The sequence below is a fragment of the Hoplias malabaricus genome, chromosome 5 (assembly GCF_029633855.1).
Source record: "Hoplias malabaricus isolate fHopMal1 chromosome 5, fHopMal1.hap1, whole genome shotgun sequence".
In the NCBI taxonomy this organism is placed as follows: domain Eukaryota; kingdom Metazoa; phylum Chordata; class Actinopteri; order Characiformes; family Erythrinidae; genus Hoplias; species Hoplias malabaricus.
In genome coordinates, this window is record NC_089804.1 from 49,927,135 (window position 1) to 49,940,410 (window position 13,276).

Genomic DNA, 13,276 nt, shown 5'->3' on the forward strand with positions numbered 1-13,276 from the left:
TGCAAATCTGGTTGTTACAACACTGTTATTGCAGGGTTTTTAACAAAAGCAAATTCTGCATGAGAAGGTTATAATCTCAGGCTCTGAACAGACAGCTTTCCGTTAGAAAGATGAATATACTATGAATGTTATCAGTATTTGATAAAATGCGTATATAGATATAGATATACAAATACACACACACATTGTATCAAACTGATACTATAACACAGTTTGTATCATACTGATACACACACACACATTATACACATTACATGTCTGAAGATTGAAGCATTAAGATATGTACAAAATCATGTTATCTTCAGCTGTGAACCATTTTTTGATCGTAGACATGAGCATTGTACATTATAGTAGTTTCCGGTTTTCCTGAAAAGTGACACTTTTAGGTCTGACCACTTTTCTTTTCCCTGCCTTTTTTATAAAGTCCATTTCACATGATAACAGGTGTTATTTAAAGCCTCAGTCCAGTTTCTTTTGTCTTCTCTGGTTTTCTTTTTTTATCACAGAATGTCTGGGAATATCTGCATCACCCTGCAAGGATATAGGGGTTGAATACATTAAACATTTGCACAGCTTTGGGTATTTGCAAGATATATGCACGTGTGCAATATGAATAAGTTATTACATTGAGTAACCATAAAATGAAATACAATAATTCAGAAAAAACATGACTATTAGGATGGCTGTAGATGCAACAGTCAATAACTCCAAATATAAAATGCACTGGTTCTCTCACATTAAATGCGCTGTCCAGTAAGTCCTGAGCTGGTAACAGACAGGTTGCTTCACCTATGAAGCACACCAAAATATGGAGCACATCAGCCCACCTTCCTACAGTCAGCATTAAAACTAGTAGGCCACCCAGACGTACAACAACTGTGTTCAAAAGTGCCTGTCTTTCAGGTTGCCGATGCTGTTCATCTGAAAAAAATTAAGGGATTATATAAATTAAAAATAAATATAATAGATGCACCAATATGGAAACTATAGGAAGATGCTGAGGCAGATACAGAAATAGTTATAAATGGTAGGAACTGGGATTAATTCCACCTGACTTCGCAAAGAAGCCTAACACCTTCCAATAAATAATTATAAATCAAGTAAAATAGGTCAAATTCACATCAGCCCAATGTCAATATTTTTTAAATACTGCTAGTATGATTCCACTATCATCACATATATTTATTTACCAGCTACAGAAATGAATGCTCGGTTTATTAAGTACTTACTTCATAACTTACTGCTTGTTCTTACCATGCATATAAATAATCAGTAGAGTGTAACAGATTGTGAGGGGTGTCCAGAACCTCAAGGCCTCTGTAGTTGACAGAAAGTGTTGGTTGATGTTGGATACAGCAGCAATGCCAGCCACACTAAAGGTCAGGATTAAGGCACTGCAAAGAAAGTGCAGTATAGAGGTGCCACTAGTCAGGAGCCCAATGCAAACCCCACAGTAACGCTGGGTGCTGTGTATTGGGTACATCGTCGTTACATGATGTCGCAGTCTGGAGCATTGGCTCGACAAAAACCAGCTCAGTCCTGCACCCAGGAGGAGACTTAACCAGGCTTGTTGTGCCCCCTCATGGAGAAACTGAAGGCTACAGTTGAACGCGCACCCCAAAGAGAACTGGCACTGGACCAGCCACTGCAATAAAGAATCACTTAGTGGATCCTAAAACAACAGAGAAGGAACAAACCTTGTAGAGGACATTAAGGAATTGATGACCAATGTTCAGGAAGTCATTAGTTAATTAAATTATTGAATAACATTCATCTTACTGATGGAGATGTGAGACGTGATGAGACTACTCGCAGGCAGAACTCAAGAACCACTAGTGATGCAACTCGAGAACCCACAAACCCTAGAATCACTGTCAGTATCCAGAATTGTATTGTGTATATTAGACCACCAATATGACTGCTCTTATTTTTAACATCAGGTTTGCTGTCTGTAACACTGCAAAACAAAAAGAGAGAATTATGCAAACCAGAATACGGCAGTTATATAAAACCATCTACAAATTGAGCCAGTAAAAACCAATCATGGATCTGGCATCCTGATGCCTATTGACATGCATTCATTTTCTACATGAAAGCCCTTTAAGCATGTAATTGGAAAGTGTCTGAAAACGTACCTCTGTGCTTCAGTGAACAAGTAAACCCTTAAAAGGTTACAGAGAACTGAGATTCCGCAGGCAGCAATAAGTCCTGTCATGCCATCAGACACATGATACAATAAGAAAAAACAGCACCGTATACAGGATTTACATTAAACAAGAACTTTTAAGTGTTTATCCCTAACATTGCCCTGAGTGCCTTTCATTTTTTCTTCTCATAACAAAAGATCTTGTATATATTAGTCTCATGATAGTTATTAAGAAATCATTGGTTCTGCCTTTATTAAATGAATAATACACCCCCGTTACGGGTTTAGACTAACTGAAAACCTGTGGTGTTACCTAAAATTGAGTTCAAAAGTGTTTGCTAATAGTTGCTGAGTATAACTACCAAAATTGTAAACAAATACTCTAAGGCACCATAACAAAAACAAATTGTAATAATAATTATGTGTGATTTTTTAAAGAAAACTTCTATATTTTTGTTCTCTGGGAAAATTCTTATCCCACATTTTAGGTTCATGTTCATACAGAGTCAATAATACTGGAAGAGCCCTGTCTGGGGATGTTGTGTTAGCCCAGTGATTATAGGTCAGCTTTGTATCCACTGCTACACTGACCATGATGTAGTTTTTAAAAAAGAAATATTAATGTATGAATGCCCAAAGACTCCAGCATTTGGATCTCACTGCACATCAAACACTCAAGTCATTCCACACAGTCTGCATGAGTATGCATCAAATGATTTTTAAATTGATGATTAATATAAACAAAATCTTTAACATTTGATTTGACAACATTCCAAAATTTTCAACATTTACTTATTTGCATACAATACAGTTCAAAAGACCCCTTACCTTGTAAAATACACTCTAGAGGATTTGTTTCAATGGTCAGCCAAGAAGGTAAACTTGGAATAAACCAGGAAATGAAGGAAAACATCTCACCACACACTGATGTATAAAATAAATCAGTTAATTGTTTTAAAAAGTTTCAAATTAAATGTTTAAATATAGGTTTGAAAAACAGTATTATTTCATTTTTTACTTTCTCTGACCTTATAGCTAGCTTTTGCTAGCGTTGTAGTTAGAGAACCTCTCGTGCGTTTCACTATTATCTGTATTCAAGCAGTAGGTTCAAAAGTTCAGTCTCAAAGGTCATTTGTCTGTTCACCAAAGCTTACGTAATTGCCATGCCCTTTCAGTGATTGTCATTTATCAGCCATAGTAGTAAGACATCAATAATAGCACTTTGTGAATGATTAATCAACTCCAAGAATAAGTAAAACCGTCGTTTCCTCTGATGTTTCTCTTAATTATTTTCACCTCTAAATGCATTTAGGTATTTTTGTGTTGAAATGCCAAACATAACTTAATTAAAAGTTTAAAGTACTGTGAATGCTAGCTACAATTTCAATTCAAAGTCACCCATCACAGGGTTTCACACACTCATCCAGTCATGGTTTGTCATGTTCATTCACTTTAAATATCATGGCAAATGACACAATACGTTTGAGTATTAAACTTTTTTATTAGTATACAAATTTCTCATTCAGCAAAACACATCATCAAAAGGCACAATATAACTTTCCTAGAATTATCTTTAGCAAAATCATTCCACTCAGTTCTGAGGTTAATTTATTTTAGCTGCTGTCTGCTGTGCAGGTAGTGTCGCAGTCACAAAGCTCCAGGGACCTGAAGGTTGTGGGTTCGAGTCCCGCTCCGGGTGACTGTCTGTGAGGAGTTGGTGTGTTCTCCCTGTGTCTGCGTGGGTTTCCTCCGGGTGCTCCGGTTTCCTCCAACAGTCCAAAAAACACACGTTGGAAGGTGGATTGGCGACTCAAAAGTGTCCGTAGGTGTGAGTGTGTGAGTGAATGTGTGAGTGTGTGTGTTGCCCTGTGAATGACTGGCGCCCCCTCCAGGGTGTATTCCCACCTTGCGCCCAATGATTCCAGGCTCTGGACCCACTGCGACCCTGAACTGGATAAGTGGTTACAAATAATGAATGAATGAATCAATGCTGTCTGCTGTGTATAACTTAAAACAATAAACAATAATATACTTGTCTTAGAGTCCTACAGCAAGCACATTGTTTTCGTTACTCTGACAAAGAAAATCGAAAAGGAATAGGAGTATCAGCCATCATTTTGTGATAATGCTCTTCAAATACAGCATCTTCTTCTGGACTGAAATGATTCGGCCAGTCACCAACTTCACCTGTAAATAAACACAAAATTATACACCTTTACAGCCACCTTTGTAGCCACAGACCCTTTTAATTTAAATCTTCCAAAACAAACCCCTCACCTTTTCTCATGAACTGTGATACTTTTCTATCAAATATAGTGTCAGGCACTGCTGAATAGTTGGCCATAGGGTTATCACACATGGCAGCAAATGTAGTTAATTTCACAATCTTGTCAACCACATCCTTTGATAAATGTTGTCCTAGGAACTCAGAAATGCGGATCACCTCCCGAGCAGAGTTCTAAAGTCATAGACATGAAACATTTCCTTAAATCTGATTACTGATTTTAATGTCTGTCACAGTTACAAAGTTAAAAATAACACAATACATAAAAGAGAATTACAGGAAAGGGGTTTAGCATCATACCTCTTTCATATCTTCATAAAAGAGGTAGAGGATGTTCTTATTTTGCTTTTCTCTCCAGTATCCTTTGACATGATCATACCAGGAGCCCCAACCTACTGCAAAATCAATATGTTGATTATAATTAAGCAAAAATACATAGGAGGGATCGCTATAAGGCTGCAGGGAGAGTCCTGAAGATCAGTACACCAATGCCAATATCTCACATTACAGCACAAGCCTTGAGTATATTATTGCGATTATACCACTGTTTATCACTAGGTTTTAAATTTTTTTGTTAGTTCATCAACCTTCCATGAGGTTTTCATTCTATCACATTTCTTTTTTGTCCTTTTTGCAACTTTGGATCCTGAACTAGTTCCATACAGGATTTTTAACCTTGGCGCTCTGCAGTGAGCTAGTCTACATTTACACCAGATTTGCTGGAAAACAAAACTGCATTCAGAGCTGCTCTCTGTCTAAACCTGGACAAAAAGCCACAGATAAACTGATAGTCAATAAATTATCATGATTTAACCACGTTTAAGAGCAGGTTAAGAGCACAGTGATATATGAAACTTGGGAAATGATGCCAAGTTCTCTCTGTTTAATCAAACAATAATTGAGCATGGTTTCTGTTCTGCTGAGCTGATGAACAAGAGCAGCGGAGAAAAGTATAACACATGCTTCAACTTGCACTGAACATAGCCACAGAAACCACACACATAGCATTTTCCTGTTTTTTTATTTCCTTGCCAAGTTCTTTTGTTTTCAAAATTCGATAACGTATAAAGAGTACACTGGACCATAACTCTTTACTCTTTCTACATTCTTTTTAAAAGAGGCATGGTATTTGACAGCCTATCAGAACAGAGTTCATTTTCAACTATCAGTTTGAAAGGATAATTAATAGTTTGTGTAATTATAAAACCACAGAGAATTAATGTCAGGAACGCGGGGCGGACTGACGGAGGTGGACGCATTTGCTAAAACACAGAATACTTTTATTTCTACAAAAGATAAGAAAACAGATAAACAGATTAGGATAATGAGACAGGATACTGAAACAAAGAAAGACCAAGACAGAGAGACTTGAACAGAATGACCTGGACAGAGAGACTTCAACAGAAGGACAGTACATGGAGAGCTTAACAGGGGCCTAGACAAAGAAGCTAAACAGAATAAACTTGAACACAGAAAGCTAAACAGACAAAATTAAACAGACAGAGAAAGCTAAACAGACTAAAGACACGAACAGACCTGAGACAAGAGAGATACAAAGACTGACTTAAAGGGAATGAGTAACAGACAGACTGAAGAACGCAAACCAACGGTAAAAAGCAAACTAAATGTGAAATGTCCAACAAAGGAGCACAGCGACAAGGGAACTTAAATGAACACCACAGACAAGGGACACCTGGACTGATAATGAGGGGGCAGGATTACAAATGACACTGACAAGGAGGAGGAAGAAAGGCAGGACATGGGCGGAGACATGGACAGTAGCAAACAGAGCCATGTGCCAAGTGAGCACATGGCAGGGACAACAGACACGACAGGACAAGGGCGTGACAATTAAATTTATTCATGTTAAATTGAATTTCATTTTTTGTTACATAAATTCACACAATATTTTTAAGAGCTCAGAGAAATAATTAAAAAATGAAGCTAATAATAAAATATTCACTACTACTTACACTGTCCTTTCATGAACTTTTCTAGATACTCTCCCCAGGGTCCTGGCTCTGGCTGAGTAAGATTCATACGATCAAAGTAAAAGTATGACACTACGCTGTCTTTAGGATTGCGAGCCACATATATTACCTGTGAATGAGATTGATCCTGTTAGATTTTAAACTTTCAATAATGTCACAAGCTGAAAAAAAATCTCTGTTGTTCTAACCTTGCACCCGGCATCCCAGAATGACTGAGGTACAAGCTGGATAGGAAGATGAGTTTTGATAACTCGAGGAGGATCCATCTTCTCTAGTTTAGCCATACCTGATATATCAAACAATGCAAATATAGTTACAAGATCTTACTTACCATTTGGTGGGCCATTTCAAACTGCTGAACTTTCTCAATAAGCTCTAACCAGAGATGTTGGGATCTGGAGAGGTCATCTCCAGAAATGGCATGCGCACATGGGTGGGACCTCGCCTGCACTTCTCTTCATCTACTTCATTCAGAATTAGATCCACTATTTCTTGTGTCCATGTAGTACCTCCAGAGAAAAATGCAAAATTCACAGCATAAGAAATGACATGGTTTCTATAAAACTGTATAACACTTAAACAACAATCTGTAATCCTCAGAGTGTCCATACTATGTGAGTCATTTAGTTCTTCTACTGCTTGCCTGTCAAATATATTTATTGTTGTAAATTACTTTAAAAAAAAAAGATTTAGGCCCTGCATAAATGTCGGACATGCTTCAATTCTGAAACATGAAACAAACTGATTCTTCCACTCCTCTGGAATTTATCTATTTGCAGAGGGCAAGATATTTTAGATATAAAGCACCTAACTGACTTTTCATTGACTCACTGATTTTTAGCTGACTTAAGATTTTCCATTGTTACCATTAAACAGACTGATGCTTCACATTATTAAAAGTTTCCTTGTTTAACTATGCTTTTACATAAATATTTTTTTACTATTTTCTGCCTACAGAAAATCCTATTGTAAGGTTTGTAGCCTAATAATACAAATGATGTACTATCTGATGATGCAAATCAAGAATATGAAGCACACTGCATTAATTAAAACTCTAACCTGCTTTAGGGTAAGTGGCAATAAGCAAATCGCCTTTAAACGCTTGGAATTTCTCCACTCTGCTGAAGTGTCTGACTATGGGTTCCGGTAAAGGAATTCCTCTCACTTCAAGCAAAGGGCAGCGAGTGTTTTCGGTTTTCTCCATCTGTCAGTGAAAAACAAACACCGCCTCCCCTTACATACACACAGAGTGAAATTTTAAAAGTTAATGCTATCGAGGTCTGTTAAAGATTTATTCCAGCGGCTGGCCGTTTTTACAAAAGAAACCTTTCTCTAAGATAAAAATAAATGCAATACAAATTTATTGTACTAGGTAGCCTAAGTAACATAAAGTGGAATCAGTTCCGTTTTACTTCGTGCAAATACTTCAGAAACAATCGGCGCAATCCCATCAAAACAACAGGTTCTTTCCCAGCTGAAACCAAATAAAGTTGCTAAATGTTCGGCACAAAATGTGACGACGTCCGGGTTTGCGTACGCGACTTTTGGCTATAGATATCTATCATAATACTTTGAGCCAACTCAGTAATATGACACATAATCCTTCTGACAACACTTGAAACTTTGCACCATGTATCAGATTGATACTGGTTAATCCTCGCAGTTGAATTCTGGCGCTAATTAAAACTGAAGTTTTGTTTGTCTTTGGTTGACATAGTGACACGGAGTCGATTCTGTTGAATATGGCAGTAGAAGGGACTATGGAACGTCAAAAGGGCCAAAATGCCTAAAGACGTTTCACTTACAAATTCATGGGCATATTCATGCGTTTCAGTTGACGTCACACTAGCCGCCATACTGGGAGCTCATTATTCAAAAACAACTCAAATAAAACAGTGATATTAAAAATGTTTATTGCGTCTGTCAACACTATTAGTTATCATTTACAAGTTAAAATGACAAAAATATGTATAAGTATCGTGCTGAACAGCTTTATTTGGTTGACCCATTTATCCACGTCACGTCACGAGCTCTGTCCGTCTGTGTTAGTTAGTAGGGGAGCTCGGGAATATTATTCCATCTGGTATAATATTGCAGTGACATAACTGATTTCCAATGTATGTTTTTACCATGTGGTATTATTTTAGCAGTTTGTGAATGAGCAAACAAAGACCTAGCGAAATTTAAGTTAAAGTAATTGGTGGTACACTGTCGGTAGATGGTTGTATGATCGAGAGAGGCTATTTCTTCTTACTTACTTCCCGCTTTGACCCCCAAGACCTATGAAAAAAAAGGTTTTAGTAAAGCTCATTTTGGTCCCTTCATGAAAGTTTCACACAATGCAAAGGCAATGTCTACATGCGCCTGCTTTTCCTGTGGAAATCACTGTAGAATCCCCACGTCCATGTGCACAGTAAGACGGTAAATGTTTTTGTATCGGTACACTAATTTCCTGCATCGTATTGTGAATCCCTCTTGGTGGAATCTTCTCGGGACCTCCCCGCCACGCTGAGTTGGTCTCTCCCAGTCGGTAGGTGCCGGTAAAGCGCCGTCAGTCGGTAGCACATGTATGAGCGAGTGCATTTTTTTCTTAGAGAAGAAGATGAGTCTGTGTGCATGCAGCCAGCGGAGAGAGACCCGCTGAGATACAGAGTGAAAACAGTGGACTATGGAGGAAGAGGAGGTCGCTGAAAGCTGGGAAGAAGCTGCCGACAGTGGGGTAAATCAGCGGGGGTTTTCATGCGGACTAGTCCTCGTCGATAATTCGTTTATCCCAGCTGTGAATGAACGTGTTTAGCCGCCGGTAGGTGGCAGGTTCGCGGAGGGAGAAGTAGGCCGTTGTGGAACCGATACTCGTCATTTGCTTACTTTCATTCTTACGGAAATGGACGAATCCTCTTCCAGTGTTATAAATATCACTTCCATGTGATTGTTAACTAGCGTCTAATGTCAGCTAAAGTTAGCGTTTACGAAATAGTTTTGACCGACGTTAGCTAACTTCCCTTGCTATAGAGAGTTAGCAGGCTAATTTAGCTAGCATAAGTAGCCAGAAGCTATTTCGGTAAGCACAAGAAAGTTAACGTATTAACTAAGTAGAAGTTGATTTAGTATTTGTCAAACTTCCATTTTTATTTCATTTTCAACCTTATATAGAGCCATAGTTGGCACTAAATACAATCAGCCCTTCTCTGACATCGTTTAATGAGGAACGGAATTTTCAAAGTGGTGGTAGTAGTAGCAGCAGCAGCAGCAGCTAACAGACTTTCATGGAAAAAAACACCCGGTCTGTGGTAGCAAGAGTTAAAGCCAGAGTCTGGAACATGAACATAGTGAGAGTAATCAGCCGGATAATTAATTTTTCGTCGTAGGTTTCATTTCAGCTCGCTGACCTGCACCCAATAACCCACTTAAGTGACAGAGGGGTTCCAGTGTGGCCAAGACTTATGCGAACTGATATTCCTTAACATTTGCTGAGTCTATACTCATCCACAGGAAAAAGATAATTCAAGTTTTTCGGCTCTGAATGATGGGCAGGTACAACCTACCTTTTTGATACCCTCTGGGTTTTGTTGGTGTATGTTGGCATTAATAAAGTAAAATTAAGCTTGGCGGATAATTTCACGAGCTCTCCTCAAACAAATAATTCAATTAAATGGGAATCGCCCCGTTTTTTAAAAAAATCTGATTACTTGAGCTTGAGAATTTTCCACAGCAATATTAATTATAGCCAGACAGCTAAAGAAACTTGACAAACACTGCTGTAGATGCTAACTCGTAGGTCTCAGGCATCACTTCATTTAGGCTTTTGGCCTAAGACATATGCTTTTAATGGTAGAAATGTACATGCGTTTTTTAGTAGTAGTAGTAGTAAATATAATAAATCACCAAACAAATTTGCAAGGTATTATAATCTCAGACATGTTGGTTCACTGTTTATTTTGACTAGTAAATTAAAGCTTTTGTCAAATCTAAAATCTTCATAATATAGACCACCCAAAATTATAAGCGTGCTGTTCTGCGCCTCCTCTTCAGCGGCTAAACCTCAGGAACTGTAATTCATCCCTGTTGTGAATTTAGCTGCTGCACTAAGGAGTTATATATAACTCTTGAAACTGAGACACTTGGCTTTGGTACACAGCCTCCTTCACCAAGCAAGTGCTTCTCTGTATATTTTGAAAGACTACACTGATGGTGGTTTTAGTAGAAACATGCTTATAACTTTACATTCTTATTATAGGAAATGGAGAGAAGATTAGAGGAGAAGCTACGGATTAGTCAGAAAGAAAGGTATGTAAAATGTCTGAGAGGTTAAGTCTGATTTTTGGGTGTCCTGTATATTCACCCTAATCTCTTCATCTACCTCCAGACTTTCAAGTGGGAGTTCGGGTCGTTCTCCTATAAAGACAGCTATCATGATCCAAGATGACTCCCTCCCAGCAGCACCACCTCCACAGATACGTATTTTGAAACGACCCACCAGCAACGGAACTTTAGGATGTTCTGTACCACAGAATCGACCCTCACCGCAAGTGAAGTCCTTAGCTCAGAGGGAGGCTGAATACGCTGAAGCCCGGAAAAGAATCCTTGGTAGTGCTGATGACACACCTCAGGAGAGAGCCAGTTCAGAAAGGTAATTCAAAACTGATCCACCTTAAAAGATCTGAGGGGCCTTGATGATAAAGTTAAATCTGTAATCAAATTTCATATTCCTGGTCATATTAAGAGTTAATTTTACAATTTTAAAGGAAAAATGTGAATTTTTGTGGATTTTTAGATTACTACATAATTTGAACACAGTATCTGTCCTTCTCATCATTTGAAAGTTTCATGATGAATGGACCAATAGAATTGCTTCATAATTACTTGCAATAACATCTTTGTACATTGACTACCCTTGAAATAATTAGTTTTTCTCCCCATCTGTAAATTTAATGTCTTTCATTGGACAGTGACAGTGTTATTCCCACAGGCTGATGTATTAAACAAAACACTAAGAAATCTCAATGACACAATGTTAGCTCAGAAATGCCATGGTGACTGTGTTGATTTTGACATTAAGGATTTGGGGGCACTTTTGGGTGGGAGCTGTTTCAATATTTTCAGGGAAATTTATCTTTAAACATTTTAATTCTCATGTTTGACCCTACTCTCTCTGTAACTAGATCACAGCGTGCAGGAACCCATACACCTTCAGAGGACACAAGAACAAACAACCATGTAGTTCGACAGCCAGCAGGTCCAGATGGTACACAAGGATTTCGTCAGAGAAGATAGGAATAACGGTCTGGGAAGAGAGGGGATCTATTGGTCCATCTCCTGGAATATGGAGATTTCAATACAGATTATCAATTTTTAGGATATGGGATGTTTATTAAATAAGAAAAAACCCTTCCCATCATGGCTCCTGGGCCTATGTGGAATGTAAAAAAGGGGAGGAATTAAAACGGAAGAGCCAATGGGGATATTTTACCCCCATTTTACACTGTGACGAGGACTCTTTCCAGACAATGTTCACTGTGATCCCCTCCCACGAAACAAACTACAATCAGCCTCATCATCATAACACCTAACTCAACTGTGACTGGTGACCCACCTGCCAATGGACAGCATTGAGAACCACGGAAATTAGCCATGAATCCTCCTTTGAGATTGAGGTTAAACTAAGTACGAGACGAGAAGTTGTCAAAAATACGAGAGAACGGCACAGGGCACCAGCTCTCAGCAATAATGTTTGATATTTTTGCTATAATTTTCAGTCATCCCTTTCCATGCCGTTCTTATCAAGCTTTTGTATTAATCTTTTTGGTCTCTGTTTTTATTTTGGCTGTTTTATGGCTTGGATTACTGACTGCCATAAATTTTTATTTGGGAAGAGAGTGGTGAGGTTTCTGTTGAAACAAAAATATTAATTTCTTAAGTTTTGTTGTTTACGGTTATTTTTATTTTATTTTTTTAACTCGTGGGTCTTTCACTGAGTGTTCAGATTTCTACATAATGGATACAAAATAAAACAGATTAGAAAAGGGAAAATCAAGTCACTTAAGCATTTTCCTGCCTTTTTATGATTTTAAAAAAGGTAGTGATTTTTATCAACCAGAATAAATACATTTTAGAAATGAACTAATCTGATGAAAACTTCCGTAAATGTATGTGGTGCTGGAAAGAACCAAAGGGAGATGTGCAAGGGGAAATTAATTTTGCTGGCTCCTTTTGCTTGCCTCCTTTTGCTTTCATTTTCTAACTGCTGTCAGGTTTTTTTTTTTTTTTCCTCCCCCCATCCCCCCAATATTTATACTGAAGTAGGAACTCAGGTTGTTAAAGTTGCAAGAGACTGAATAAAGTATAACTTTGTTTTTAATCTAGTTGTGGTGCAATAGCAAGCTGTTGTTACATGTAGTTTAAGACCATCTGGAAGGAAGGCACCTCTAAACCTGGAGTACTGCATCTCCTATAAGAGATTACCTTTTATTTTTTTATTTATTTTATTTTTAAAACTCAAACATTGCACAGGAGCAGTAGTTCATCTTTGACTTCAGCTGAAGGGTTATCTCAGTCTCTGGCTCTTGCAATACAGTTCCATGGATAGAGCCAAACTATTATACATATCTCTTTGCCTTTTTCTTATTATTCTTATTCCCATACCTAATGCCTCTTTGTGGGGTTGTCCTTTTTAAAAGGTGTCTGAAAATTCCCTGCAATGTCAGGGGTGATACCCTTTAATTTTTGCAAATGTTCACCTGTTTTATTGTACCAAATCAACCAGCAAGGTTTTTTTTTGTTGTTGTTGTTTTTTTTTGGTCAAGACCTACATACCAACATGGTAATCTGCCTGTAAATACATTTCAAATGCCCATT

At 37.9% G+C, this 13,276-nt stretch overlaps 3 protein-coding genes across 7 annotated transcripts; 1 reads left to right on the forward strand and 2 right to left on the reverse strand.

Moving 5' to 3' along the window:
• On the reverse strand, positions 1-3,233 carry tmem82 (transmembrane protein 82). Its single transcript, XM_066673234.1, has 7 exons — positions 3,175-3,233; positions 2,975-3,070; positions 2,136-2,208; positions 1,780-1,957; positions 1,255-1,672; positions 737-921; positions 1-531 (listed from the first exon to the last, which is right to left on the reverse strand). The coding sequence occupies exons 2-7, from the start codon at positions 3,057-3,059 to the stop codon at positions 460-462; spliced, it is 1,011 nt and encodes a 336-aa protein (XP_066529331.1). The 5' UTR covers positions 3,060-3,070; positions 3,175-3,233; the 3' UTR covers positions 1-459.
• A 419-nt stretch (positions 3,234-3,652) lies between these two features.
• Positions 3,653-9,984, reverse strand: sult1st5 (sulfotransferase family 1, cytosolic sulfotransferase 5). 2 transcript variants are annotated; one of them, XM_066673271.1, is made up of 8 exons: positions 9,967-9,984; positions 7,481-7,625; positions 6,802-6,930; positions 6,610-6,707; positions 6,404-6,530; positions 4,731-4,825; positions 4,424-4,604; positions 3,653-4,333 (listed from the first exon to the last, which is right to left on the reverse strand). In XM_066673271.1, exons 2-8 carry the CDS (start codon positions 7,623-7,625, stop codon positions 4,215-4,217), a joined length of 894 nt encoding a protein of 297 aa, XP_066529368.1. In that variant the 5' UTR covers positions 9,967-9,984; the 3' UTR covers positions 3,653-4,214. The 2 variants fall into 2 exon arrangements, with proteins under 2 accessions (XP_066529368.1, XP_066529367.1); XM_066673270.1 differs by lacking the exon at positions 9,967-9,984 and adding an exon at positions 7,834-8,157.
• szrd1 (SUZ RNA binding domain containing 1) lies at positions 8,888-13,251 on the forward strand. Of its 4 annotated transcripts, none has more exons than XM_066673273.1 (4): positions 8,888-8,951; positions 10,659-10,708; positions 10,788-11,051; positions 11,584-13,251. In XM_066673273.1, the coding sequence occupies exons 2-4, from the start codon at positions 10,662-10,664 to the stop codon at positions 11,693-11,695; spliced, it is 423 nt and encodes a 140-aa protein (XP_066529370.1). In that variant the 5' UTR covers positions 8,888-8,951; positions 10,659-10,661; the 3' UTR covers positions 11,696-13,251. The 4 variants fall into 4 exon arrangements, with proteins under 4 accessions (XP_066529370.1, XP_066529369.1, XP_066529371.1 ...); XM_066673272.1 differs by lacking the exon at positions 8,888-8,951 and adding an exon at positions 8,975-9,140; XM_066673274.1 differs by lacking the exon at positions 8,888-8,951 and adding an exon at positions 9,283-9,482.
• Positions 13,252-13,276: the final 25 nt, after the last annotated feature.

What these genes read in the sequence shown, in the direction of transcription:
- tmem82 (XM_066673234.1), bottom strand. Translation starts at nt 3,059, where the DNA reads ATGTTTTCCTTCATTTCCTGGTTTATTCCAAGTTTACCTTCTTGGCTG. An exon ending in TTGTTCACTGAAGCACAGAG is followed by an intron (nt 1,958 to 2,135) that starts GTACGTTTTCAG and finishes TTTGTTTTGCAG; the next exon opens with TGTTACAGACAGCAAACCTG. An exon ending in ACTGATTATTTATATGCATG is followed by an intron (nt 922 to 1,254) that starts GTAAGAACAAGC and finishes AATTTTTTTCAG; the next exon opens with ATGAACAGCATCGGCAACCT.
- sult1st5 (XM_066673270.1), bottom strand. Translation starts at nt 7,872, where the DNA reads ATGGGATTGCGCCGATTGTTTCTGAAGTATTTGCACGAA. An exon ending in TCCAGATCCCAACATCTCTG is followed by an intron (nt 6,708 to 6,801) that starts GTTAGAGCTTAT and finishes TTGATATATCAG; the next exon opens with GTATGGCTAAACTAGAGAAG. An exon ending in ATCACAGTTCATGAGAAAAG is followed by an intron (nt 4,334 to 4,423) that starts GTGAGGGGTTTG and finishes GTTTATTTACAG; the next exon opens with GTGAAGTTGGTGACTGGCCG.
- szrd1 (XM_066673272.1), top strand. Translation starts at nt 9,090, where the DNA reads ATGGAGGAAGAGGAGGTCGCTGAAAGCTGGGAAGAAGCTGCCGACAGT. An exon ending in CGGATTAGTCAGAAAGAAAG is followed by an intron (nt 10,709 to 10,787) that starts GTATGTAAAATG and finishes ATCTACCTCCAG; the next exon opens with ACTTTCAAGTGGGAGTTCGG. An exon ending in GAGAGAGCCAGTTCAGAAAG is followed by an intron (nt 11,052 to 11,583) that starts GTAATTCAAAAC and finishes CTCTGTAACTAG; the next exon opens with ATCACAGCGTGCAGGAACCC.